The sequence below is a fragment of the Spodoptera frugiperda genome, chromosome 30 (genome assembly GCF_023101765.2).
Source record: "Spodoptera frugiperda isolate SF20-4 chromosome 30, AGI-APGP_CSIRO_Sfru_2.0, whole genome shotgun sequence".
Taxonomy (NCBI): domain Eukaryota; kingdom Metazoa; phylum Arthropoda; class Insecta; order Lepidoptera; family Noctuidae; genus Spodoptera; species Spodoptera frugiperda.
Genome location: NC_064241.1, coordinates 13,054,167 through 13,081,670, shown reverse-complemented (window position 1 = coordinate 13,081,670; position 27,504 = coordinate 13,054,167). Strand labels below are relative to the sequence as shown.

General features: G+C 35.6%; 1 protein-coding gene across 1 annotated transcript; it reads right to left on the bottom strand.

Annotated features, from left to right (window-relative positions):
* Nucleotides 1-316: 316 nt before the first annotated feature.
* Nucleotides 317-26,119, bottom strand: LOC118269977 (synaptic vesicle glycoprotein 2A). The gene is made up of 11 exons (XM_050706737.1): nucleotides 25,661-26,119; nucleotides 14,275-14,436; nucleotides 13,200-13,362; nucleotides 12,672-12,793; nucleotides 12,007-12,242; nucleotides 11,435-11,586; nucleotides 10,879-11,011; nucleotides 10,338-10,454; nucleotides 7,860-8,026; nucleotides 1,026-1,153; nucleotides 317-444 (listed from the first exon to the last, which is right to left on the bottom strand). Exons 1-11 carry the CDS (start codon nucleotides 25,773-25,775, stop codon nucleotides 392-394), a joined length of 1,548 nt encoding a protein of 515 aa, XP_050562694.1. The 5' UTR covers nucleotides 25,776-26,119; the 3' UTR covers nucleotides 317-391.
* Nucleotides 26,120-27,504: the final 1,385 nt, after the last annotated feature.

Sequence of the window (27,504 nt, the reverse complement as noted above, 5' to 3'; positions counted from 1 at the left end):
TTCCTTTTTGTACTGACCCTACACAAGGCGTAGGCAGGAGCATTGAACTTTATCAATATGTCGATTATTTACGCTAAATGTCAGATTACGTGGTTCCTCTAAAGAAGTCAAATATTTCACGCAGTAATTAAAATTTTCGAAATTCTACTAACGTACAAAACAGCCATCAGCATCATTAGCCAGAAGATGTCCACTGTTGAACAAAGGTCTCTTATATAACCATAATCTACACACTTGGCGGCTGGCTTTGCTAGGGGATAGCTGTTAGACTGCTGAACAAAAACATCTTGATGACAGTGGTTAATAAATCAATACATTTTTAATTGGTAATCATAACATTTATTTACTAAGCACTTATTTCTAATGTTTATTAAGAAAGTAAGGCGTTCAATCATGAACGTATGGAACGATCTGAAGGCAAGAACAAGGCTGCTACAGCACCACCTGAAACAATTAAACAAATTGTTTTAAACTTTGCAATATTTTGCTCAGTTTAGTTTACTTTTGATGTTTCGACTGCCGCTACCCTTAGACATGATAAAAAATACTAAGTACATATATTGTGTCTTGCTTAGGTCTGCATGTTGCATTTTTTTGTGATAGAGGTACTGTTGTTAGGAAATACCGAATACATCATTTTAAATGTTATCGAGAAGACGCTGCCTCGTTGGTCGACTGTTCGCAATTGCGACTGCCGGGCAAGTGGTCTCGGGTTGGATTCCCGTGACGGGTAAAGTATTACTAGTATATTTTTGGCTTTTTGAAAAATTCTCACTAGTAGCACGAAGTCTGGAATTGTGTCCAATATATGGCAATAGGCTAACCCCCTGGGTGCTGGGTCTACATTTTACAGTGGCATTACGTGCCGTAATATGCACCTCTGCCCTTCGAGGATAAAAGGCGTGACGTTGCTTATTATGTAGAAAACTGGCCCTAGAAAATATTTTTGTACCTATGTAATTGCCACAGGTAATTAAACATTACCTAATGTCATGCAACAATAGAATCTATGTAGGAATACTTACTCAGTACAATACCAGCCCCGGAATACAGTGCCACTGAGCAGTGGTCGGTCATGGCGCCGCTCAGTATGTTCGTGCCCGTGAACGCGCTCAGCCGGGCAACCATCATGCCCAGGCAGGCTATCATGCCTCTGAAATAGAAATTGGTTAATTACAATCGACAACAAATTATTTAATCAACTTTACGGTTAATATATCTGTACCCTTAGTAAGAGTTTGCTTTACGTTGAATGAAAACGAAACGATGGAGCGCACGGCGCTCTGATTGGCCAGCGCGAAGGACCTAACCAATCAGAGCGCAGTACTAGTGAAGAAATAAGGTTTTGTATATACAAGGGGTGTTTTTTAATTATTATTGGTTCTCCACGGACTCTTAGTCCGTGTCCTTGTCATACACTTTCACACAGATATTAGGGGTTAGCCACAATCTCCATACTTAACAGGTGGGCTGGAGATTGCAGTTCAAGGTCAAAGACTGGGAAGGCTCTTTTGAACGTCAAACAAAACAATTTTTACGTGTCAGTCTATCGGTCAGTCCTCTAGTGAAGCTATTTACTCGTTCCAAAGTATAGATATATAGATAGGTAGATAGAACGAGCAAGAAACTTGATTGGTTTGGTTATTATTTTTGATGCAGGTTCACAATACAATTCTTCGTTACATTGTTTGTTTCAATTGAGAAGGTTCAGGTTTATCAGAGAGCACTGTTGCCCCGTCTCAGTTAAATGTGCGCGCAATCTTCTAGTCAGTTTTTGCGACATCGAAAGAGTTGGTAAATATCCGGGGCCTTAGTACAAGTTCCTTCGAAATGAGAGCGTTTGGCACTGTCATTGGTTCGTCGTCATCACACGAAATAATGTGGTGGGTTGCTTAACAAAAACTAGTTTAGTAACGTCAATTGAGATAATTATGTCTACAATTAGGAATATTTTGAAATGATTTGTTATTGAACATTGTACGTAATTATTTATTTTTCCTTCTTTCAAATGACATACGGTAAAACTTGCATACCTAGCACCTTCACCTTTTGACTTTTTCATATTAACTAACAAAATTTGATTTTCCTTCCTCAATAGCGAGAATAGTTTTTTATCAAAATCAAAATTGATTCATTTGACATTCACATACATACATAATTATACCACAATATATTTATTTAGGTATTACTTCTACTTTAACCTACTTTTATGAGATCTCGTTAATTCGAAAATCCATCAAATCTCTTAACACATTTCGAACTATCAAATATTTCAATATTAGAACTTGCCTCAAAATTTAGCTGACCTCTCCAAATTCTGAGATCTTTCTGTCCCTTTCTCTCTATAACATTGGATTATCGAGATTTTGAGTCATTTGGTTGCGTAGCAATGATTCTTCCGTTCGATTTACCGAATCCACAAAATTGTATTGATTTAGTTCGAAATATAATATAGAGATTTTTTTGGGACCGCGTGATAACTTCGAATTATCAAAGGTTTGAATGAACGAAAGTTGACTGAATTGCTATTAATAGCCTTGTATTGAATGCATTTGTTAAAGTTATTAGGTAATCATTTCATTATTGATGCAGTTTTGCCATTGATTATTAATTCCGCTAGAGGTCACGGCAATCAACTTGTTTCGTAACATAGAGGGTCAATCACCCGTCTGAAATTATTTTGATGTTTTGTCTCTTTTTCACGTCATTAATTCACCAGTTGTGTGAAAGTGATAGCAGTAATTTTGGACTTGATCTGATTATTGCTCAATATTTTATTCTTATCTAATGAATGTCAATTAAATACCAGTCTAATTTAATTTAATTTTGGATCGGGAGAAATATAATATTGACTAGCTACCGGCAAACGTTGTTTTGCATAAATGTATTTTTACACACATTATAAAAACATAAAAACAAAAATTTCGTCAAAAAATAAAAATGGTTTTAAGGGTGAACAACCTTTATCACTTAGGGGTTTAGAAAATATATAATAGCCGATTCTCAGACCTACTGAATACGCAAAATTTGGTACGAGTCGGTAAAGCCGTTTTGGAGGGGTACGGAAATTAACATTGTAACATGGAAATTATAATATATAGATGTATTTTTTATTTAGCCATCGCGTTAGTTTATTATTATGTACTAAAATAAATACATTGTTATGTACATTGACTCTACCTACCATATTCGTATGTTAATACACATTATTACAAAAACAATCAATATTTCTAGAAATACATTGACCTTACTTTCAAAATTAATTTCACTAAGTAGCCGTGTTCTTTATTAATGTCATATACTCGTAGCAAAAAAAAACTATCATCAGTATATAACAAAAAAAAAAAAACTTTTGAAGACATTAAAAAAAGCTGTTTTTTTAAGTTCAAAATACCAAAATATACGGAAGTAAGAATATAAAAATTAAGATAAATTCAAAGATTTATGTGATCATTACTAAACAAGAATCATTTGTATTAATTATACATAAAATATGTATTACTAGCTGTTGCTCGCGACCTCGCCCGCGTAGATTTTACATGTGACAGAATTTAGGTTCTTTATTTTTTTTTTCTAAAATAAAAATAACCTAAGTTATTCTTTATTACATCAGCTACCGGACAATAAAAGTCCCGTTAATATCGATCCGGCTATTTCAGAGATTTGTGATGCATACAAATGTGATGTGGTGTTTTCATATGCATGCAGTAAAAAGCGGTTATTTCACTAATTTTATTAATTTAGTCTTTGACTGCCAATAGAAAACTGTTGAAGGCAAATCCTCCGCTAACGTCGGTCACCGGTGACCGCCACGGCGTTCAAGGTGTTAAGTTTAGATTTGTTTGTGAATCGTGTGATAATATTTCATTAGTAGCTTACCCTATAGAATGACAACATAAGTATGTATAATTATGTATATAATTATATCTCATACAATTACATAATAAAGGCAGTTCAAACAAAACTAATAATAATTACCAGTTGAACTTGAACAAGGTTCAAAATTAGGATTAACAAAAACCTAAAAATGTTCTAGTAACTTCTTGAGTGCTAATAGCACTTCAATCTTACACCTTTTTGCTTCCAATACTTAAATAAAAAGTCAATTAAAATTATTAGTTTAATATATCATCTAGGTAGTCTAGACTAGACTACTCAGGATACATAATATTGGAATGTCTGTTTGTAACATTGAAATAACCGCTTTTTACTACATGCATACTATAGTATTCGTTATATTAAAATAATATATTTTTTTAATATTTGTCTGTTTGTACTGGCTAATCTCTGAAATGGCTGGACCGATTCTGGACTTTTATTGGCTAGTAGTAGCTTTTTTATGGGATAGAGGGTAAACGAGCAGACGGGTGACCGGGTGGTAAGCGATCTGTCTCGCCCGTGGACACCCGCAACATCAGAGGAGTCATGATGAGTACTAAGTATCATGTCATGATCAGCTGATGTACTAAGGACTAACTTAGGCTACTTATATTAGTTAGAAAGTATGAAATCCATGCAGGCAAAGCCGCGAGCATCGGCTAGTATCTTATATACCTATGTTTTGATTAAGTGGTACAAATTGGCTGGACAAAAACTTAACTATAGTCTGGCACGCTTAGCTAATGACGTCATACTAAATTACAGATATTTTGTATCGTACCTAGAACAGCTGGTTCTAATAACCTTTTGTTTTTTAATAGATAAAATTATTGGAATTTCCTCGTACGTCGAGTTGTTTAGTTTAGGATTAGAATATACTATGTTCTTCGCAGTTAGCAATCGCAGTTTCGGGTACCTGATTGGTTTAGATACTTAAATAAAACGAATCAAAGTTTAGGAGTGGGAGCAACTTCTACGTATAAAATGTATCTAGAAGGACGTCAAGCGATATTTCAAATTGATATATCTTCGAAAGTATTTGTTTCCATAAGAAAATACGTGTCAATGTGACATTAAAATAATAAATAGTCATCTCCCCTTTTAAACCCTAAGGGCTAAAACTCGAAGGGCAGGGAGAAAAACTTACACGTATCGTATGCGTCATTAAACTTGATGGGTCATCGACCGTATTGTATTATAGAAGTATGCAACTTTAACATGATTATCTTTATCATTTAATTCGTCTTATCAGGGAACACGAGTGAATAGGTCATACATCTCGTTTTTGACGTTATACTATTTGATATAATCCATGGGTCCCTCAAGTTCATATTATCGACTGGTGGCTGGGCAACTGGCTACCGTGCAACGTGTCGCGCTGTCGATTCCCGCACGGAACAATTATTATAACATGTGTGTGTGAAAAATATGTTTATAAACGTACCCACGACATAGGAGGAAATCCTAGTGTAAAAATAACTAAGTAATTAAATCAAGTCAACTGTTAAAAATAATAATCTAGCTAGAATGAGACTTAATTTTAGAAATGAAAGTAGATGACATTGGTTTTAATCCGGGGAAGTCCTACATACTAAGAAAGCTGTATTTCGGACAAATGCAAAAGAAAGTGAACTTTACAAGGACATAAATACAGTGCATTTTTCCGCATTCCGATGTAACAGGTATTACTGTACTTAAGTCTTTAAGTAATTTCATTGTTTCGTGCAAAATATTTCTTTCTTATTGTACGTGACGTAAATAGGGTTCAAAGAACTCAACCGATACAGGCGGACACGAATTCGAATCCTGGTTTAAACATGCGATGTTTTTAATTGCCAGAAATAAGCGATACTTATGAACTTGAATTCTTTGGTCATTTAAGTAATATGAAAGTGGGATTACAGAATTACTTCTCCAACCTTGAGTGAGGTGAAAGAGTGTCAGACTCTTACTGACTAAAAACCACTCCGTTCCTACTCCTGCTCTTCGAGCCGGAGCTCCGGTAACCCGCTAGGTAGTCCGCAGCGCTGAAATAGCCTAAGGTTTGTTTTACGAAACAAATATGACCGAACCAATAGATTAATTAACACAAATAAAAACCTACTAAAGAGTTAAATGTATTTTATAATGCAATTAAATGATTCATAACTAATATGTACTTATTTACAGTAGCCAACCCGCATTGTGCAAGTGTGGTGATTAATACTCAAACCTTCTTCGTGCAAGAAGAGGCCTTTGGTCAGCAGTGGCCACTTATAGGCTGTTGATATATTTAGAGTAACTCCGTATCGTCGCTTAACACGGAGTCTCTTCGATTAATTCAAGAATTTTTGATTAATTCTCAGCTGTCATGTTTTAAAACAAGTTCAAGGGACAAAAAGTACCTAATGTAGATAACATTACATAATAGGCATTATAATATTATGTTATGTAATGATGTAAAGGTCGATCGTTTAAAGGTTAACGATTCTAGTTAAATAAATAAAATAAAAGAAGCAGGTAAGTATATAATACTTGTGTGTTTGTTTACCAAACTAGTTAGTATTTTTTTGTATATTTACGTGTAGCTATTGTAATTAATTACTAATAATTAATTAATAAAAAATAAATTAAAATTAATTTAATTAAAAATTAATTATTTGTTTACAATTTTAATTTTATAATTTGTTTACGTTTTATAATTTAAGTGTGGGAAAACCATGTTTCGGCACGAATGGGCCGGCTCGACCGGAATCATGGCCTCACATAAAAAGGCGTGAAACAACCAACACTTGATGGTAAAGAATCGCCGCCGCCCATGGACACCCGAAACACCAGAGGCGTTACAAGTGCGTTGCCGGCAAGCGTTGTTTCACGTGGCTTTTCTGCGAGGCCGTGGTATCACTCCAGTCGAGCCGGTCCATTCGTGCCGAAGCATGGCTCTCATACACTTCTAATCAAGAGATTAGATACAGATTAAAACTTAAGAGGATAGATTTAAGATTTTATCTTATATTTATAATTGTATCAAGTTCTCAATTAGTTTTTTATTAATTACACTAATAGCACCCATTTATGTTCAAAAAAATAATAAGTGTCAGTATGACGTGCGAGTTTTTACACTGACACGTCAAATGACATTGACGTGTCAGATTTTATGAAATACCCCAGCGGCAGTGGCTAGACGTAGTTTATGTGGGTCGTAAAAAATATGAAAATGATATTTAATTTTAATTAACGCATTGTTTTGTAGTTATTGTGTATACCAGATTTTTAGACATAAATTATTATTTTTTAAGAACGTAATAATACGATTCAAGTCATAGAAATAAAAAAGGTGGCAGTTGATTCAAATGATTTAGTATGTGATTGTTTCTTAAAATATTCTATTATACTACTACGAATTGGCAAAGGCTTTATTCCATTAATTTTTATGACAGGTAATTTGTAGGCGTAGAAGATTGGCATCGGGATATTTCTTTCGTTTGGACTTTGAACCAACCTATCGCGACGCTCCATCGTGTACGCAGTGGGACTAATCAATCAAGTTAGTGGTAAAAACCCTAAAGCCAGTTGCAGACCAAGAGCTTAGTTCAGTTACTATCTTGGTGGACAGTTAAATCTTAGGTCCATACAGCCTACACACCTTAATTTACATCTCTCAGTTTTAACTGTAGAGTTTTATATTCTCAAGATTCGATCGCATAGTCGACGCAGTTTTCCATACTTTTGTGCAGAGGGCAAACTATGCGACAAGCAAAAAAAAAACTGGTAACTGCGTAGTATTGTGAAAACCAAATATACTCAATAATACTTTCCGACTTTCTAACTCCCAGCTCTTTATAATCTACACAAGTTTCTTGAAGAGTATAACCTGATTATCTTCAAGGCCCAAGTGAATAGATGACTTATAGATAGGCGTTTTCCATGGTAGGCCAAATCGTCGCTTACCACCGGGTTAGTGGCTTAAAGACCAACCATTTTTAGAAAAAATATCTCACCTGTACGAAGTAGGGTACAAATCCACGAAGTACGAGGAGATGATCCCGAAGACCATGGCGGTGGTGAGGAAGATGTAGAAGAGGACCAGCCCCGAGATGGCCTCGCCCGTGTTGTTGATGCCCACGCCTGCTGCCGCTGCTATCAGCAGGATCACGATGGTCATCGGCTGTTGGGAGAATTGATTGAGTATCATCATGTGTCATCAATATGTTTGTCCTTTATCGTATTTTATAGGAGATGTATCTTTTAAATGTTGAGAATAATTATTAAAATTCCAAGTTTAAGTATTTTGTACGATGATGCTAGTTTTGCTTATTCAATTATTTTTTTATGATATTATTGACTGCTACGTTAGTCGAGTGGTTGCAAGTGTGGTAAGGGGTGTCTGGTTCAATTCCTGGCTCGAGCAGAGTATTACTGGGTTTATTGAAATTGTTTTAGGAGTAGTACCAGGTATACCTATGGATATATAGGCTCAACCCCTATTACATGGGACTTCTAACACATATTGTGAAAAGTGGGTGTACTTTGTATAATGGCATTAGGTACGTGCCATAATGTGCACCTATGCCTACCCTTTCAGCGATGAAATAAAAATATGTATTTTTGTCCCAGACAAACGAGCAGTTATGTCATCCAGGCAACTTGATATTCCAGAAGAATTAGAAATACGTTGCTGACTTTAACCACGTCCTAAAAATCTTTGAACCCTAGACCTTTCCAAGTTTGGAGTGTGGCATAACGCCTACTTTTTTATAGAAGTCATAATAATTTGATGGCCATTACTTAAGTCCAAAGCATTTGCAAAACTTGTTTCAAGGTGACTTACTAATATAGGGTCAGTAGAGCTAGTGCCCAACCGGTCGTAGTTTGGGTTCGATTACATCATAACAATGTTGGTGTAAAGTTTAAAGGTTGGAATAGTAAACTAGTTTAATAAATTATTCCTTGGGCTAGGTTTCGTTGTTATTTTGTAATCAGTATCGAAGTACTTATCAATGTTACATCTAATAATGTAGACTTCTGTACCCTTAGTATGAGTTTGCTTTAAGAACGCGTTCGGTACTCTGATTGGCCAGTTTCAGTAAACCAACCAATCGAAGCGCCGAATAAACGTGTTCTCATTTCGATCACTTTAAACGTAAAGCAAACTCATACTAGCCTTAGTATGTACTGTATTCTCTTTTAAAATAGTATAAAAGGCGTTATGTGTTTTTGCGCTTTGAGCGAGGCAAGAGGGAGTGTCAGACTCTTACTAACTAAAAACCACCCCGTTCATAATTCTGCTCTTCGAGCGGAAACCACAGTAACCCGCAAGGCAGTCCGCAGCTCCGGATCGGCAGCAGCCCTACTGGGCTCCATCTGTGGTGGTCTGATGGCTCTTGACGTGATGTAGCAATAAAATTTGGCGGTTGGGTTTTTCTACGTAAATATTTTTTCCATAGACCCAATGTCGTGATTCAATCAGCATGGCTGTTATGTTTCTTCGTCACGAATTGGTAATTAATCAAATACGTTCATATATCTATCATTGAGAAGATATTAATCCTTGACCGTAACATAGATTAGTGACACACCTTTAATTTTTAAAAGGTTAATAAGTGACACTCACATTCCGGCTTTATTAGTTCCGCGTAAAAAAATATAGAGAGTACCAAAACCAGTTGCTCCTGACACAATTCCAATCATAACACTTAAATTAGGGAATCGTGTTCGAAACGAATTTTATTAATCAGTTGAATTATATAGTAACGTCACGCCTTTTATCCCCGAAGGGGTAGGCAGCAGTGCTCATTACGATACGTAATGCCGCTATACAATGTAGACCCACTTTTTACCATTTGTGTTATAGTATGTATGGGGTGAGTCTATTGCCATATACTCCAGTATATGGCAATAGGCTCACCTGTGTCCACACAATTCCAAACTCCAGAAAAATCGAAAAAAGCCTAGTAATACTTTGCCCGGCCCGGGAATAGACCAACGAGGCAACTAGAATTATATGGGTCTTTAATTAATTGCTTTGGATACTATCCTTATTTTTTGTAATCTCCATTTGGAAGATTATTGTAAAACGTTAGACACGTATGTTATCTTTTCTCACGAAATTAAAATAATACGTTCGACGATACATTGATGACGACAGTCGTGTCACGTCTCGATTTATGCCATTTAATCGGTTTTTATACGTGGCATCACGACATTCCACTCCTACTCTACTACCCAATTTTTTATGTAATAAGCCGGTAAACGAGCAGACGGATCACCTGATGGTAAGCAATCGCCGCCGCCGATAGTCACCCGAAACACCAGAGGCGTTACAAGTGCGTTACCGGCCTTTTGGCGGTTAGTAAATTAAGGATCGTTGGGAATCGGTGTTGGGAAGATTGTTATGTGTTGGTGTGTTATTTATTTATTTATTTTTATGTACATGAATGTGTACGTGGGTGGGCTTAATACCGTAGGCCGTGTGTTACCTTTCTCTTCCCAGCACACTGTGAGATGAGGGCATTGAGCACGAAGAAGGACATGCCGTGGGCACAGCCGGCCCAGATGGTGTTGTCCTCGATGCTGTTCTTGCAGCTGGTCGGCTCCTGGAAGAAGGTCACTGTGAGAACAAGGGAATATGAGATGCTACTTGATAGGGGAAGTATCACTCTCTCACTGAATATTACAATAAATGCATGTAAGTAAGAGATCTAGATTAACCAACTGACTGTTTGATTCCTCCAACATTTTCAGAGGGCCTACTTCTCCGTTTAAACCTTTTTTAAGACAATCGACGAACAAAATCAACAGATGGAGTCATAAATCCTACATTGGACATGTGATGTTTAGGTACATGCGAATAAACATGGACAGAAAATCCTAATGATCAACAGTTGGGCAGAAAGCCCGCCAGGCACGATTTACTAGCCTGGTCAGAGGAGCTTCCTTTTCATAGGGAACTCAACACACTGTTCCTTAAACCGGTATTTAAAAAAATTAAAAAAGACAAACAAAGGAATCATAACAGACCAATTCCACATCGGTGCTGGTGGTGTTGCTGAGATGGAACAGGTCACAGAAGGAGGCATCAGCAGCGCTGGTGGCGTACGATGTGAAGAAGATGTTGAAGATCGTCGGCAGGATGATGGCGAAGCTGTTGTTACTGTAGGAAGAAAGATAATATGGCGATATAACTTAACTGACTGTATTTGTTTTAAAAGAATAATTACCAGATAAAGAATATTGTTTTTTTATTGGTTATTCTTTTTCTTTAACTATGCACCAGATAAAGAATATAAAACGCAATTTGAATAAATAAACTATCTGTAAGTTTATCGGGTAGTGTATGAAGGTGGTAAAACAGGCCATGAATCTAAAAAAACAAATCGGGTCCCATTCTAAATATGAAGACTTAATGAGGACACATGCGGCTGGCTTTGCAGAATGGGTCCCGACTGCTTCAATTTTACGATGACTTTCTTGTTTTAGGGTTTTTTGAATTTTTTTATTATAAAGAAACGCAGTCGGCTTTTTTAGTTTTTTAAATTACCTTTTTTTTTACTGCTAGATTAATAAATAGACTTACGCGATATAAGTGACGAAGGTGAGGTAGTACAACAAGGCAGTCTTCCACAGCAGTGGTGGCTTGAAGAGAGGCGCTATCTGAGTCCAGAGGGAGTGGAGGGAGAACACTCCTACTTCCTCTTTGTTGCCGTCTTCTAAGTAGATTTGTTTCACCTGAAAATAAATAATAGAACTAGTGCAATAAAACTTTTTTGTAAGTATCACAAAGCTATTATTGACCTACTTGTTACAAGGACCTCATAAACATAACTTCTACCTTAGTGGTGAGAAGGGCATGTTACATTTTAATGTGTATCCCTGTCTACCTCTTCAAATAATAAAAGTGACTTTACACATTAATCATGGAACCACGGAATACAGAAACTCGTGTAAACACTAATATAATAATTAGGAAAAAATATGTATGGAATCATTCTAACTTCATAAGTAGCTTATATGCGACTAATTGCTATTCCATACAATCAGGCACCAAACCTAAATGAACTACTCCATACAACTTCTGACCTCTGAGTACTAGGCCTGAGTGTGATGTGTATGTGAAATTATGAGGATCAAGTTTAAAAATAAACTCACAGGAAACGCATCCCCATCATGTCCATTAGCCACGTAGATCCTCTTCAGCACCTTCACAGCATCCTCATTCCTCCCCACATTGGCGAGGAACTTGGGACTCTCGCTGAAGTACCACAGGAGGAGGGCGCTGAGGCCCAGCGGGAGTGCCATGATGAGGGTCAGGAGGCGCCAGGGTCGGTACACGATGCCGAGGAGGTGGTATGTGAAGTCCAGCTTCATTATGAGGTAGGCGGTTACTGGAAGAAAGAGTTTATAAAATGAGATATTTTTCTTAGGGAAAATACGTCATTTTTTTAAAAGGGAAATGAAATACGGTAATAATACTACTAGTAAAAATTACTACTATTCAGTCTTAAATACAGTGGATGGGGTATTAAGTTTTACTTTGAGGTAAAATGTTATTTTAGTGGAGTTGAAGCTAAGTCAGTTTTTTCAATTATCAACAATTTCTGAACGAACAACCTTCTTGTTCGTTCAGAAATTGTTGGAAATAGTGTGCAAATATATCTATTGATCCTCAGATCATCTTTTAGATTTATTTATCGAAATACAATAATTTTAAATTTAAATTGTATTATTTGACTTGACCGATGAAGCGTTATAAACCGAGTAATTTTCCCTTTAATTATAATTTTGTTTAATCTGCTTTCAATTCGATTACTTACTATAATACAGAGTAGGTGTGATCATCAGTGCGCTGGTGATGAGCAGCATGTACTTGGCTCGGACCTTCACGCCGCAGCACTCTCCAATCAGGGCGTAAGTAGCCGACTCTGCTGCACTTGACCTGGTGTCAAAGAAGTCATCCAAAATTATGAATAAGTTTATCTAACAATAGAACTCACAATAACTTCAGAATGTATCTATGTCAACACTTTTTCAGTGTTAGAACATAACTAATTTAATTATTGAAAGTCTGCCATAGTGAATGAATCATTGGAGAAATATAAAAAAAAGTTTTCTGATAATAATATGCATCTAATCTAACCATATTATCATAACATAGGTACTATAAAATTGATTAGCCTAAAAAAATGTATGACAAGGGCACAGACCAAGAGTCCATGGAGAAATAATAAACAGAATTAAAAAAAACAACTTTGATCATACTACTACAACTAGCTAAAAGTTGAATTGTTGCTATGACAAAAAAACAAGGCGCTATCATCACTAAACCCACAAATCATACTCACAGTGCTGAACTAATAAACCGCAAAGCAGCGAGCACCTGCCAGGATGGAGACAGGCTGCTGATGGCCGAGCTGATGAAGCTGCCGCTCATGGCCCACATCAGCACCAGTCTCCGGCCCCTCGTGTCCGACAGGTAGCCCCAGGGGTACGACATCACTATAATACCTGGAATCACGAAGAACGCTCAATTAGTACATGCTCTTTAGGCAAGTAAAATAGTACTAGAAAAACTGAAATATGGAAATTAATATAGAATAATAATCTATTATATAAAAATAAGTCGGGTTTTCCTTCCTGACGCTATAACTCCAGAATGCACGAACCGATTTGCACGGTTTTGCATTCGTTGGAAAGGTCTCGGGCTCCGTGAGGTTTATAGAAAAGAAAATTCAGGAAAAAATTAAGAGAAAAGCAGGAAATCAGGGAAAATCATTGGTGGCGAAACGGAGTTCGCCGAGTTTGCTAGTCTATTATATAAAAATAAGTCGGGTTTTCTTTCCTGACGCTATAACTCCAGAACGCAAGAATCGATTTCCACGTCTTTGCATTGGTTGGCAAGGTCTCGGGCTACGTGAGGTTTATAGCAAAAAAATTTAGAAAAAAATAACATTGGTGGCGAAACCGAGTTCGTCGGGTTTGCTAGTAATGATAAAGGATTTAGCATATGCATCGGTTAATTAAAGGTTCCTTTAAAATTAATCTTTCAATGATCTCAGTAACAATTTGCTGTTATTTTAACGTAGGCGAAATAACACAGGCAATATCTGTAGGTGCCATTTCAAAAACAAAAACTTTCACCATAATCATCGTATCAGCCACAAGACATTCTCTGCTGAACATAAGCCTCCATAAATGACTTTCAGATCTACTGGGTAGAAGCAGCATAGCATTCGGTCGTCTGTGGTAATAGTGGACGTATTTTTTTTTATGGCATAGGGGGCAAACGAGCAGACGGGTCCCCTGATGGTAAGCAATCAGCCCCGCCCATGGACACCCGCAACACCAGAGGAGTCACAGCTGTGTTATAGAAGGAATACGCTCTTACGTTGCCAATATTAATCGGTGTCTGAAACTTACCAGCAAAAGACATGGAGGACAGGATCCCAATCTGGCTGAGGGTGAGGTTGAGGTCACAGGTGGAGGCTGTCACGATGATGCCCAGCCCGAAGATGTCGATACCCATGGCGATGATCAGCATGAAGCAGGTGAAGAGCAGACCGTAGTTGTACTTCCCATGTCCTGTAAAGGTGAGAGAAATTAGAGATCATGGTTTTAGGAATAATAACTTATTTATGAAACTTTTCGGTTTAATGGAAAAAATAATATCTTACTAATATTATAAACGCGAAATTTTGTGTGTATGTTTGTTATTCAATCACGTCAAAACGGCTGAAGGGATTGTGATGAAATTTTAAACAGGGCTAGATTATAATCTAGAAAAACACAGGATACTCATTGTATCATGGAAACGCAGGAGAAGTTGTTTGCAGAAGCTAGTCAGAAATAATCACAAAGAGTGGAATTGTGCACAATAAAAATAGAGTTTTTTGTCTCATAATGTCATGATTTGAGTATTTTCTGCGACGTAATACTAAATACGTAAACAAAACACAACATAAACATCTCACAAAGGTATTCAAGTTGTAATTTATTTCTTTTTTACGAACATATAATATTGATTTGATGTATGACAAGATGACGACATTGTTTTGTATTCGAACCGTTCTTGTTTATGCCAAAATAATAATATTACTATTTGTTTACAAGATAACTTAATTAGCAAGCGACCTTCTCAGGTCAATGGTTTATTTTGACACAATAGTAGAGTAGAGTCAGAGCGATTGATTTTGATTCTAGTTTTTGTTTTTGAGTCAGTTCATTAGTTTATGTCCTAAACGTTCTTGTATTATAACTATCGTGAGACATACTAAATGAATTATTCATGTTATCAGCTTACTCACGCAAATATTTGAAGAGGAATTCGACTAGTTTCAAGCCATGTTTTTTAAGGGAGGAACGTCATCCAAAAACTTGGAGGCGAGAGGGAGTGTCAGATTCTTACTGACTAAAAACCACCCCATTCCTACTCCTGCTTTTCAAGCCGAAGCCTCGGTAAACCCGCTAGGTAGTCCGCGGCTCCGGGTGGGGCATCAGCCCTACTGGGCCCCATCTGTGGTGGTCTGATGGCTCTTTGAGGTGCACCCGAAACGCAACGATTCAAGCCATGCTAGAAGCTCATATTAATGAGCAAAATTACGTTCTTATTTAGATAAATCTGAGTGTAAGTAAATGTATAAGCGCATATGTATGTATTAAAATATTGATTGTACTAAGTAGTGTTGATTATGTTAAAATATGTTGACAAAATTGTGGTCGTATTCCAAGAATTTTATTGTTCTTTAGTTGAAATTGAAATATACATAAGTGAACATAGCATCAGCCTTGCAGTCAACCGTGCAATCGTTCAATCCATAGTTTATAATTATTACTATACAACCTATTATGTACACCCTACAATGTCATAGGTATTTTCTTTATTTACATACCAGTAGAGGACGCGTGATACCTAAGTTTTTTTTTTATCCAAAACCTGCTCCTAATTGTGTATTTTTTGAAGTCGTTTAAAATACAATGTGTTAAGGAAAAATATTACCATAATGCTAGAATTGGCATATTTGGTATTCTCTGTACATAATTATTATGATCGGAGATAGATATTACACTATGAACATTATACATTTGAAAGATATTTGTATGTTTGTCCGTCAATCACGCTGAAACTACTGAACGGATTGTGATAAAATTTGGTATACAGACAGGGTATGAGCTAACTCAGGTGATAGGACTTTCTATCCCATGGGAACGCGAGTGAAGCCGATAGAAACTAGTACCTACCTAATATGCCTTAGTTAGGCAAAAAAAAACCTAAAAAAAATAATCAATTACGGAAGCAATAATAGTAAATCGTCCACAAGGCTAATTGACAATAGTTCCTAAGTCAATAACATTTGAAAAAGAAACGAAATAGCTTCTTACATAGTTTGTAATGTAAATTGTAGTGTTTATGGCAAGATGGCAGCCTTGGCACATTCGGCATGGCTCGGTTGGCCGTGCTTGGCACGGGATTAATAACACGAATGGTGAAAAGTGGATGTACATTGTATGGCGGCATTACGGGATATCCCTTCAGGGATAAAAGGCGTTACGATAAGCTCGTTCATCAACAAGCATTCAGGAGGCTACTTACTCTTGCATGCAATTGCGATCGTTTGACATTGATATTGTGAAATTTCGTACTCTTGAGTTGCAACACTAGCACCCATTGCATCCGTATTGCGTGGATATTGAATGAACTAATTTGTAGGCAGTTTGGCTTTATATTCTGTACTCTGAATGCTATTCAGCTACGATTGGGGTTGTATAGTTTTGACATTGTATAACTATTGAGATTAGCTAGAGCTACACTTTGCAAAGTATTCAAGAGATGCGCCCTGATCTAGACACACGGCAGTGTGTCCGCCAAGTTCGAGCAAAAAACCGACACACCGGCCGTGGGTTATATTACACGAACCATTTCGGGCCAAGTTCGACCCACCTATAACTCAAAATCTATTTTATCTACGCATATGAAATTTCTAGTATCTGTCGAGATCTACTTACTTATCTAAAATATAAAATTTCATAAATGTGCCTATTGTAGGTCTTGAGATATCGACTTCAGAAAATCGCTATTTTTACTATACACTCACTGACTGACTGACTCACTCACTCATCAAAAACCTAGACCACTTCCAATGGTCGTATTGACTTGAAATTTGGCATGGAGGTAGGTCTTTAGGTCAAGGTAAAGGAAAAAATCTGAAAATGGCCAAGTGTGAGTCGGTTTTAAAAATAATGAAGGTGTAAATTCATTCCCCTAAAGAAGTAAAACAAAAAAATTATCTATATCTTCCAATGGTCGTACCGACCTAAAATTCGTTACGAAGGTTTGTATTTAGTCAAAGTAAAGTAAAATAAGAAAAAAAGAAAATAAACCTTACAAAAATAAATGAAATCCCACCCAAAACATATATGTGAAAGGCTGCCAAGTTCGATAATATTGGAATGCTTCGCCTATAAAAGAAGTGAGATCTAAATAAGTACCAAGTTCCATACACAGACTTCTGTTAAAAATGATATAACTTGGCAAGTTTTAATAGAAAATTATATACTTGACTCATTGCGTTTAGTAGGTTTATAACAAAGTGTGTGAAAACTTGCCAACTTGTTATATCATTTTTAACTGAGGTCTGTGTATGGAACTTGGTACTTATTTAGATCTCACTTCTTTTATAGGCGAAGCATTCCAATATTATCGAACTTGGCAGCCTTTCACATTTATGTTTTGGGTGGGATTCTTATATTTGGAAGAGTAGTTAGTAAGCGTACTCTGAAAATTGTTCTGTTGTCAGTGTGCCTATTACTATATTATTATTGATATTTAATAGCATAATATAATATAATAGCATACAATAATTGTTGGTAATAAATAAAAATGTCAATATCTCTACCACTTCCAGGAACACAATATAAGGTCCACAAATACGTAACAACGTATAAAATAATTAATTGCAATACTAGTTTCAATTTAAATATTCCAGTTTTTAGAGTAATATGTTGTATGACCTCTCATACTACGTATGAGTGGCATACAATGTTTTATTCATATTTTATCCTAAACTGGTTTGATTTGCATTTGGCATAACATATACATATATGCGCTTAGGTAGTACCTAGTGCAGGTAATGCCCCGACATAATTGCTAGTTTCAAATATATTATAATACTAGCTTTTGCCCGCGACTTCGTTCGCGTGGAATAGTGACTTCCGGCAAATTTTTGGTTTTAACCACATAGTTCCCGATCTCGCGGGATCTCTTCAAAAATGAGATGTGGAAGATATTCCAGGGAACTCTTCAAAAATCAACATAATGAGCTCTACGTTTGAATTTAATAGATGTATACTCACTTAGGGCATTGAAAAAATAGTTTAAAAACGGACTTAAACTAACTTAAAACTAAAGAAAGCTACGAATTACGAATTTATAACAATTAAAAAAGAAACTATATTACAACCTATCCTCTATGCTATAATAACCAAGCTTAAACTAAATAATTTAAAAGAAACGACTTAAATCTAATCTAATTAAAAAAAAATATGACTTACAATTTTATTAAAAAAACTAACTACAGTAACTACTAATAATCGATATCAAACTAAACCTACGTTAAATAGTTTAACCAAAAAACCAGGAAAACCCAACAAATAAACTTATTAATTGACAAATACAACGACACCAATTTAGAATATACGAAACAGCAGGACCACTACAGACAAATAATCATACGACTGATAATACACTTTTTCTACGATAGTACCGAAGCGCTCGGCCGATACCCAACCAAATGAATGTAACGAAACCATAGCGCGATCTATTTCGATCCCAACGCCATCTATCGAGGATAAAGACAACTTGGATTATTTATTTATACTCCGTTCGGGCATTTTCTTTGTACTAAAAGTTTAATTATATTGATATTATTTTTTTCATAACTTTTTACTATTTATTTACTTTTTTCGATGAATTAAAACAATAACATGAACCGAAGTCGTGTAACGATCGACATAGAATTATCTATACTCCGTTAGAGCATTTTCTTTGTACTAAATGTTTTATTATATTGATATTATTTTTTTCATACCTTTTTACTATTTATTTACTTTTTTTCGATAAATTAAAACAATAACATGAACCGAAGTCGTGTAACGATCGACATAGAATTATTTATAAATAACTTATTTCTTATTTTTATTTTTTGATTTTTGAAATAAAAATATATCTATGTCCTTTCTAAGGTTCTAAACTATATCTGTACCAAATTTCAACCAAATCCGTCAAATAGTTGCGGAGATTAATGGTATAAGCATAGAATGTTCGACGTGATTCTTTAATTTGACATAACTTTTTTATTTATGAACGGATTGACATGAAACAAACGCTAAATGTAAATTTAAGCATCCCACAATATATTCGTGAAAACCGCATCCAACTCGGATCAGCCGTTTCTGAGATTAGCGCGCACAAACGAACAGACAAACAGACAAACAGACAAACAGACAAACAGACAAACAGACAAACAGACAAAAAAAAGTTAATTACATTTTTGGGTTCGACATCGACATAACAATAACCCCTGCTATTTTTTTTATTTTTATTTTCAATGTACAGACAGCACTTTTCTACGATTTTATTATATGTATAGATGAAGAATAATTTAGTACATTTAGCTTAATTTTATTTTCGTTATGAAGCTTCGCATATAACTAAACTACTCATCTCATTGATGAGTAGTTTTGTTATGGAAATTCAAATATTAGATGTATTGGTTTGAGTCTTGTTTTTTGAGAATGTTTATAAATATATTTTTTTATTATTTATTTTTTTCATAGGTTTAAGAGTAGCTTTTTAAGAAGGGAAATCATCTAATATCTTCTCCTGGCTTGGGTGAGGCGAGAGGGAGTGTCAGACTCTTACTGACTAAAAACCACCCCGTTCCTACTCCTACTCTTCGAACCGGAGCCCCAGTAACCCGCTAGGCAGTCCGCAGTTCGGAAGGCGTAACTAGTACCGAAACACCATTGGTTAAAAAAACAATTGCTAATGGTCCATGATCATCCTTTCATCTCATGTAACAAGCTGTCAAAACTGTATAGGTTTCTATTTTCGCACTTATTTCATACAATCTGTATGACTAATTATATCTACATATTTGTCCGTCTAATTACACATATTATGACACGTGCGACACGTGAACAGACGCCAGCTCATAAGCCAAAACTATTCTATCGATTTTCAGTTTTATTGCAGTGGAATAAGGTTGAAAATGGTTTAAAAATCATGATAATTTTGGTGAATTCTACGGTAGCACGTTAGTCAATTGTTTAAATATTTGAGATGAATGTTGATGTTTAAGTTTGTGGCTTTGATGAAGGATTATGGCACGATTGGGCGGTTAGTATATGTGCAAATGGATTTTGGGATAAGGACAAGGACGGTGATGTTTGATTGTTAAAGTTCATGTGGTTAACATTATTTTCTTGTAGTATAGGGTGCAAATAAACTGACCAATATTTTAATAGTAATATGTGGAAATTATCATTATCGCAAGGGATCACTGGATCAGTGCTACACATGGTCATCCGCAACTTGAGAAAATAAAGAGGACCGAGACGTTGCCGTCATTTAATTAGTTTTTTAAAGCCGTGAGCGTCCCTCTGTAGGGCAAATGCCTGGTGTCGAGCATCAAATGTTCTTTAGAAATACTTGAGACGTGATAAGAAATACTTTTTCCTCTAGCAACAAATGATGCAAGTGGATTTAGAGTAGATAGACGATGTTGTATAACAAAAATTCCTCGCTGGTTTCTAACATGTTTAACAACATAATGATGACATGAGCAAAGTGCACCTAATAGGTACGAGGGTTTAAGTTACGCTTTAGGTATACTAAAATTAATTTTAGTAAATGTAAATAATTTGTTCGAAACGGAGTTTCGTTGAAAATTAGTTTGTAGGTTGAATTCAAGAAATAAGGTACAAAGTGGTATAGCTATATAATAATATATTTTAGTAATAAGTATATATAGTAAATAAAGGATGCTCCTAATCAACCCGATAGGTCATGCTTAATAAACCTTAAATAATCCTTGATACTATTTATAAGCACTATGTTTTGACCTTGATTTAAGCCATTCTTTCATTACATCTATTTGTTATTCCTTTTTCCTTACTCGTGGCGCATCGGTTCAATTATTAAGGTAAATAAAAGAATTGTAAGAACATTCCAATAGCACATCATAGTTATGTATTGATTGCATTACGATATGAACCATGTTATGTATGATGTCAACAGTACGATGACTGATTGATAACCACCTTTAGTCTTTCCGCGGGTGTCATAAGAGCAGGTGAAAGGACATTTATTTAAGGTACGTTGCCCCACACTCGGAGTTTTCCCTATGTCGTAGGTGTGTTTAGTAAACACACCTACGACATCGACTACAAGTTCACATACACATGACAACCAGACCCGAAACCCAGAAGATCACAAGGAGCTGAGCAGAGCGGATGAAACCGCGCCGGAGTTGCTAGCAGATTATATACATAATAATATTAGTTTAAAACTAATACAAAATATTACTATCAATTGTTTCATACAAATTCCCCTTATCTAAACATGATAGTCTGACCTCTATATATCTATGTATATCTCAGTACGAGTATCAGTCACAAGTTACAAGTGGATGCTGCATAAACACATCTCTTGAGCTAGATTCAATTTAATCTAGATTTACTGTCAGCCGCAATCTTATCCTGAGTGGTAGCCAATCATGTGATATCTTGACAGAAGTAAACAAAATTTTGAGTGTTGAAGAGTAAAGAAAATATTGGTTATTGTTGGTAGCAATTGTATATAAATTGTACTTCAGTATTAACTAAATGTCCAGTGTTGAACATTGAAATCTGGAAGTCATTTGGGGAGACCCTGACTTCTTTTGGTTTCTTCTGAATTTTAGATTGGCAAATGCATGGGTGGTCCGAGTCGACCCTAAATTGAGCAAAGTACCTATTAATAGATTTATTCAATTTAGTTTTCTTTGAGAGCAAATCACAATCTAGTGGTAGCAGGCTGCGGGTTTGTGGACGGCGAGCAAGGGCTACCCTTGCTCGCCGTCCACAAACCCGGCCGGCTCGGCCAGAATCACACCTGTGCGTAGGACGGACGGTACGGACCCTCAAAGAGCCATTAGACCATCATAGACAAGGCAGTAAAGCCGATGACTGATCCGGAGCTGCGGACAACTAGCGGGTTTACCAGGATTCCGACTCGAAAAGCAGAAGTAGAGGAGGTAAGAGGTTTTTAGTTAGTGACAGACTGACACTCCCTCTCGCCTCGCCCAAGGGGGGAGGAATCATTGGATGATATTCTCCTTCAAAAAAAAGAAGCAGGTAGGTTTGTGCCAATATATAATAAGGAAAAGTTGAACTCCAAACACCAACAAAATAGAACTATGTAGATATTTTATTAAGAATCGATAAATGACCGACAAATTGTCAGACTTATTTGTTTATGTTTAAAAGAATAAGAGATGTGATGTTACAGTGTATATGTTTATTTATTTAATATGTCACGATAATCAGGTAACCATTGACGAAACCTGTTTGCAATTCGATTTTATATTCCAAGTTTCCTTATGCAGTAGGTCCAAACCTGTATACCTTTCGTCACAAAACTGGATACACTGCGTATCTAACACTATAACATACCTACATACATACATATACTATATACTTAGATATACAGACTCATTCAAAATATCATTTTATTGAAACTAAAGGTTGCATTTTTCAAAAGTCATTAGGGGTCATTGTACTCCTGTGTACCTACTGACATATATATGTATATGCATCTATGTGTTTTCTTGTGTTAAGTTTTCTTAATGTTCTTAATCATTAAGGAGTTAGATGATTTATTTAAATAACGCTGATAAATCTGACAAATATTTCCACGATTTTTGTAATCACGAAAGAGTAAGTAGTAAAGTAGCTATTGGCGTTCCATTGTCTTTGCCTACCCCCATGGGAAACAGGCGTGAGGTTATATACCGTGTGAATGTATGTACCTATGTATGATTTTTTTCTAATATCAAAAAGAAGATAATTGCTGCTGCTGACTAAATATTTAAATTGTGAAATATAAATAATATACAAGGTGTAAACGGAACGCTCCCGAAAAACGCTACAATTTTTTTTTATAATTTTAATAGTTTTTGTTTTCGTGTTATTTATGCAACATCAGCCTTAAGCAGTTGATTACAACTATTATTACATAAAATATACATTGAATTCCTTATTTAAAAAAAAATCTTTAGTTCTAGTTTTTACTGACACTGTTTGCAGCTTTTGGGAGCGTTTCGTTTACAACCTGTATAACAAATATTTTGTGCAAGGTTTTAAAATCTACATATAAATAAGATTTCAAACTAACAAAACATTTTCATTGTTATGAAATAATAATGTAACTATTGTTCCTATTATTTATCAACGTAGTTAATTAGTATCACTAATTGGGGTTATTGCTCTCAAGATTACCTAGGAAACCAACAGTACCTATATACATACTTTTAATACGTAATTAAGTTAACCTTTATTATGTTAATTTATGCTTACTTTTAGATGCACACCTATAGAAGTTGGAATCTAATTATTAAATAATTTTTTTTGCTTTTAATAAATATTGACACTACATAAATATACCTTAATGTCAAAAGTTTTAAATGATTGTCAATTATTTTCATGTATGTGTATGTTTGTGGCGCGATTTTGATGCGGTGTTCAGCATAGTATTTTTCAGGAAAAGGTTTAAAGGAAGAATATTACTAAACTTAAAAATAGGAGGCGGTAAAGACTATAGAAACGTTTTTCATTCAAAAATAATAATATTCTTTTCGACCTAGTAAGATGACATTCTCAAAGTTTTTTCGCAAAAATACTTGGCCAACAGCATTTCAAAATGAAAACCAGTTTGGAGTATTGAACTCACGTTTTCCGAGACACGTGCAGCGTTGTATTGTATGTATTATGTATTATTATTCAGAAGTCTGCACAATTATACATAATTAATGTCAAATTGTAAAATATATCCTGCTTAATAATGTTACGAAAATGTAATAAAAATGTGTGATGCGTTTTTGCGTACCTACACTATTTCTTGTAATAATATTTGTGGCAGGTTATGCTAATAAGACACCAGAGGCGTTACAAGTGCGTTGCCGGCCTTTTGGGGTTTGGGCTTGTTGGGAAATCGGTGATTGGGAAGATTGGGAAGGGGGAATTGGGTTCTCCGGTAACATCACTCACACAACGATACACAACGAAAGCTTTGTTTCACGTCGGTTTTCTATGAGGCCGTGGTATCACTCCGGTCGAGCCGGCCCATTCGTGCCGAATCATGGCTCTTCCACACTTAAATTATAAGTACAAATTATAATTTATTATCAAATTCTCATTCCGGGACTGTATGTAATTTGCAATATGTGCAACCATGTGAAAGACTATAAATACTTATAAATAAATGGATTATAATCCTCATAGATGAATGAATCGGTCCATTTTTGTACCTCAACCATTCAACTCACCTGTAGTAGGTAGATACCTAACTACTATTATGCAGTTACGACATAATAGGAAATGTCATCAACAGTAATTGCCAACCAACTAGGTTATTTATTACCTAGCAGTCTCTCTTATTTATTTAGTTTTTTAGCTTACAAAGAAAATATTTGAATAAGAAATAAGGTTAGACAAAACGAAAGCATCCACTTCTCAATAAACGTATGCACTTTCGATTTTGTTTTGAAAATTTCTATAGAAAGTGCTAATTTACTTTAATATTGAATTTTCACTCACACTCACGTGAACACTGGGGACTTCTGATACAAATGTACTCTTGTGGCTCTTTTTATGGAATAGGAGGCAAACGAGCAGATCAATCACCTGATGGTAAAGGACCAGCGCCGCCCATGAACTACCATAACACCAGAGTAGTCACAGGTGCGTTGTCGACATTTTCCAAGGGAATACGTTCTTTTCTTTAAGGTTTGCAACGCTACACGATTTATTTACCTTTAATAATTATGAGAGAACTTCACTGCTTGATAATTATCAAGATTTTATTTTTCCTGTACTTATGATTTTTCCTTAATTAATGAATGATTTTTCTCTTTTAATATTTAACTGCATACATTGCCTTATTAGATTCATATTGGCTTATTTTATAAATTCTGTGGTTTTCCGGGGTTACGGGCTAGGATAGTTATGTGTATACCGAGGCTCCAGCATAAGGCAGGAGTAGGAAAGAGATGGGGACAGTTTAGTAAGATGGTTTAGAGTCTGATACTCCCCACTTAAGGCGGGAAGAGTCATATTAAGATTATTATTTTACTTCTGGTATTGTTCTGCTTTATTTCGTCTTTTTTGTGTGTAAATATAATTGGTATAGAACCGTGTTAATCTTCTACAATATAAATATAAGTCGGATTTTTCTTCCTAACGCTATAACTCCAGAACACACGAACCGATTTCCACGGTTTGCATTCGTTGGAAAGGTCTCGGGTTCCGTAAGGGTCAAATTCAGAAAAATTTCAAGAAAAAATAACAGGAAAAATTATTGGTGGTGAAACGGAGTTCGCTGGGTTTGCTAGTTATAAAATAAATAAACGATTTGCCATCCGCACGAAAAAGGCAAAGGTATTATCAAACCTTTGATTTGCAACCTTTGTCGTTGACTTCATGACAGGTTTTTGCAACTAACCACTTTAGTATCAATTAAGTATAGTTAGTTACTGATTAAATAGTTACTTACCAGTAATTTCCAAGGCCTCCTCATAGCTGTATTGTAGTTTACTTATCTTTGAACTACTCATCTCTATGTTACTGTCGTCTTTGTCCTTATTGAACACGTAACTATTTTTCGCCATGTTTTCAAACTTTGTCTTAAATGTTACCTTAACTTATGTTTGTTATTGTTTACTTACTATAATATTTTAATTAGTATATAATTTTTATAACAATAATCTGGTAACCATATTTGTTTATTTTATACTTAAACAAGAACTTAGAACACTATGGATGGAAATTTAACAATTGTTTATTTCTTCAAATGATTAGGCACCATTTTTCTGTCGTTCGTCTAGTTAATCACTTTGACACAGTTTTACAACTATTGTAGTTATGATAATAGTCTTATTTAAAGGTTTTTAATTTTGTATAAGTAAGGTGTTTCGTATTCAGCGTCTTACGATCGACTGATCAACGCGAACTGAGCAGAAGGTCGGCTTATCTCAACGTTACGATATCGCACTCTTGACAAAAACTGTTTCAATGGTTTCTATTTATTTACATTTTATTTTATTATTTATGAGAGATTACGTTCTGCTTGTGTCTTTTTAGCTATGTGGGGATGACAGAGTTACATACATGACACCCTGCTTTTTGCGCGGGTGTCGTAATAACCTGCTTAAAACCACTATCTGATAGACCTGATCCTTCTTTTTATGGGACAAGCCCGCCACAACCTCACAAACAGCTGCAACTCCTATAAACCAAAGTCTACTGTAGATACCACCATGAAAACACCGGAATATTGAAGTCCGGCGCGTCCCAGGGACATGAATAACTGTCTTGGATCTCGCAACGAAATAAATTAAGAGAAATAATTAGAGGAGAAGAAATGTAAACGATAGTGTCGACTTCCCTCGGTGTTTAATGAAGATTGATGAAATATAGTGTAAGTGCAAATAGAAACATAATTATGTAAGTTTTATAAATGTACTTTACCTACCTAGGTATTTGGAAAATCATATTAATACATACATATTGTAGCGTTTGACAAATAAGATCAACGACCTTCTACCCCATGTCTTTGCTCGTATCACCGTGGATATCGATCAAAGAGTATCGGGGATCCTGATTGTATTATTGTTAATTCAATAAAACCCGTTTTCCTTTGGCAAATTGGTAAAAATGTATTTAGATATATTTTTGGAGAATGATAGGTAAGAGTGGAGGAGGATTGGGCCTCTGGTAACCTCACTCACACGACAAAATGTAACACAAGCGTTGTTTGACGTTACTTTTCTGTGAGGCCGTGGTATCACTCCGATAGAGTCGACCTATTCATGTCGAAATATAGCTCTCTCACGTGAATTCTTGATCTACTTTAAGAATAAATCTCAAACGTGATATATTCGTGATAAAAAGAAACAATACTGTTGGAGATAAGCAGACAAATTGGTGTTAGTAGTTAGATCAATAGATATGCGACAGTGAGACGACATCTTCAGTCCATTTAGATAAGTACCTGTCTAGTTATCAATTTACTAGTTTACTACACTTTAAGATAATATTCTCTGTCTCGAAACTAGAATGGAGTGAGAGATGTAGATAACAGATAATATTGATTTGGGACATGTGAGATAAACTCTTAAATTAGAAGGACATTGAGCAGCTTGCGCAGTTGCTGCACGTACTGCTCATGATGAAGAGTCACTCTGTCACTCGAAACTAGTAGAGCTTTTCTCCATTAATTTACGTGAGTAACCGTAATGTGATTGTGCACTGTGACAAAACAAATCGGTCCAATCCAATGATATTTTAAGTAAAAAGGTGAAGTTCGATAGGTTAAAAATTAGGCACAATAAAATGTGG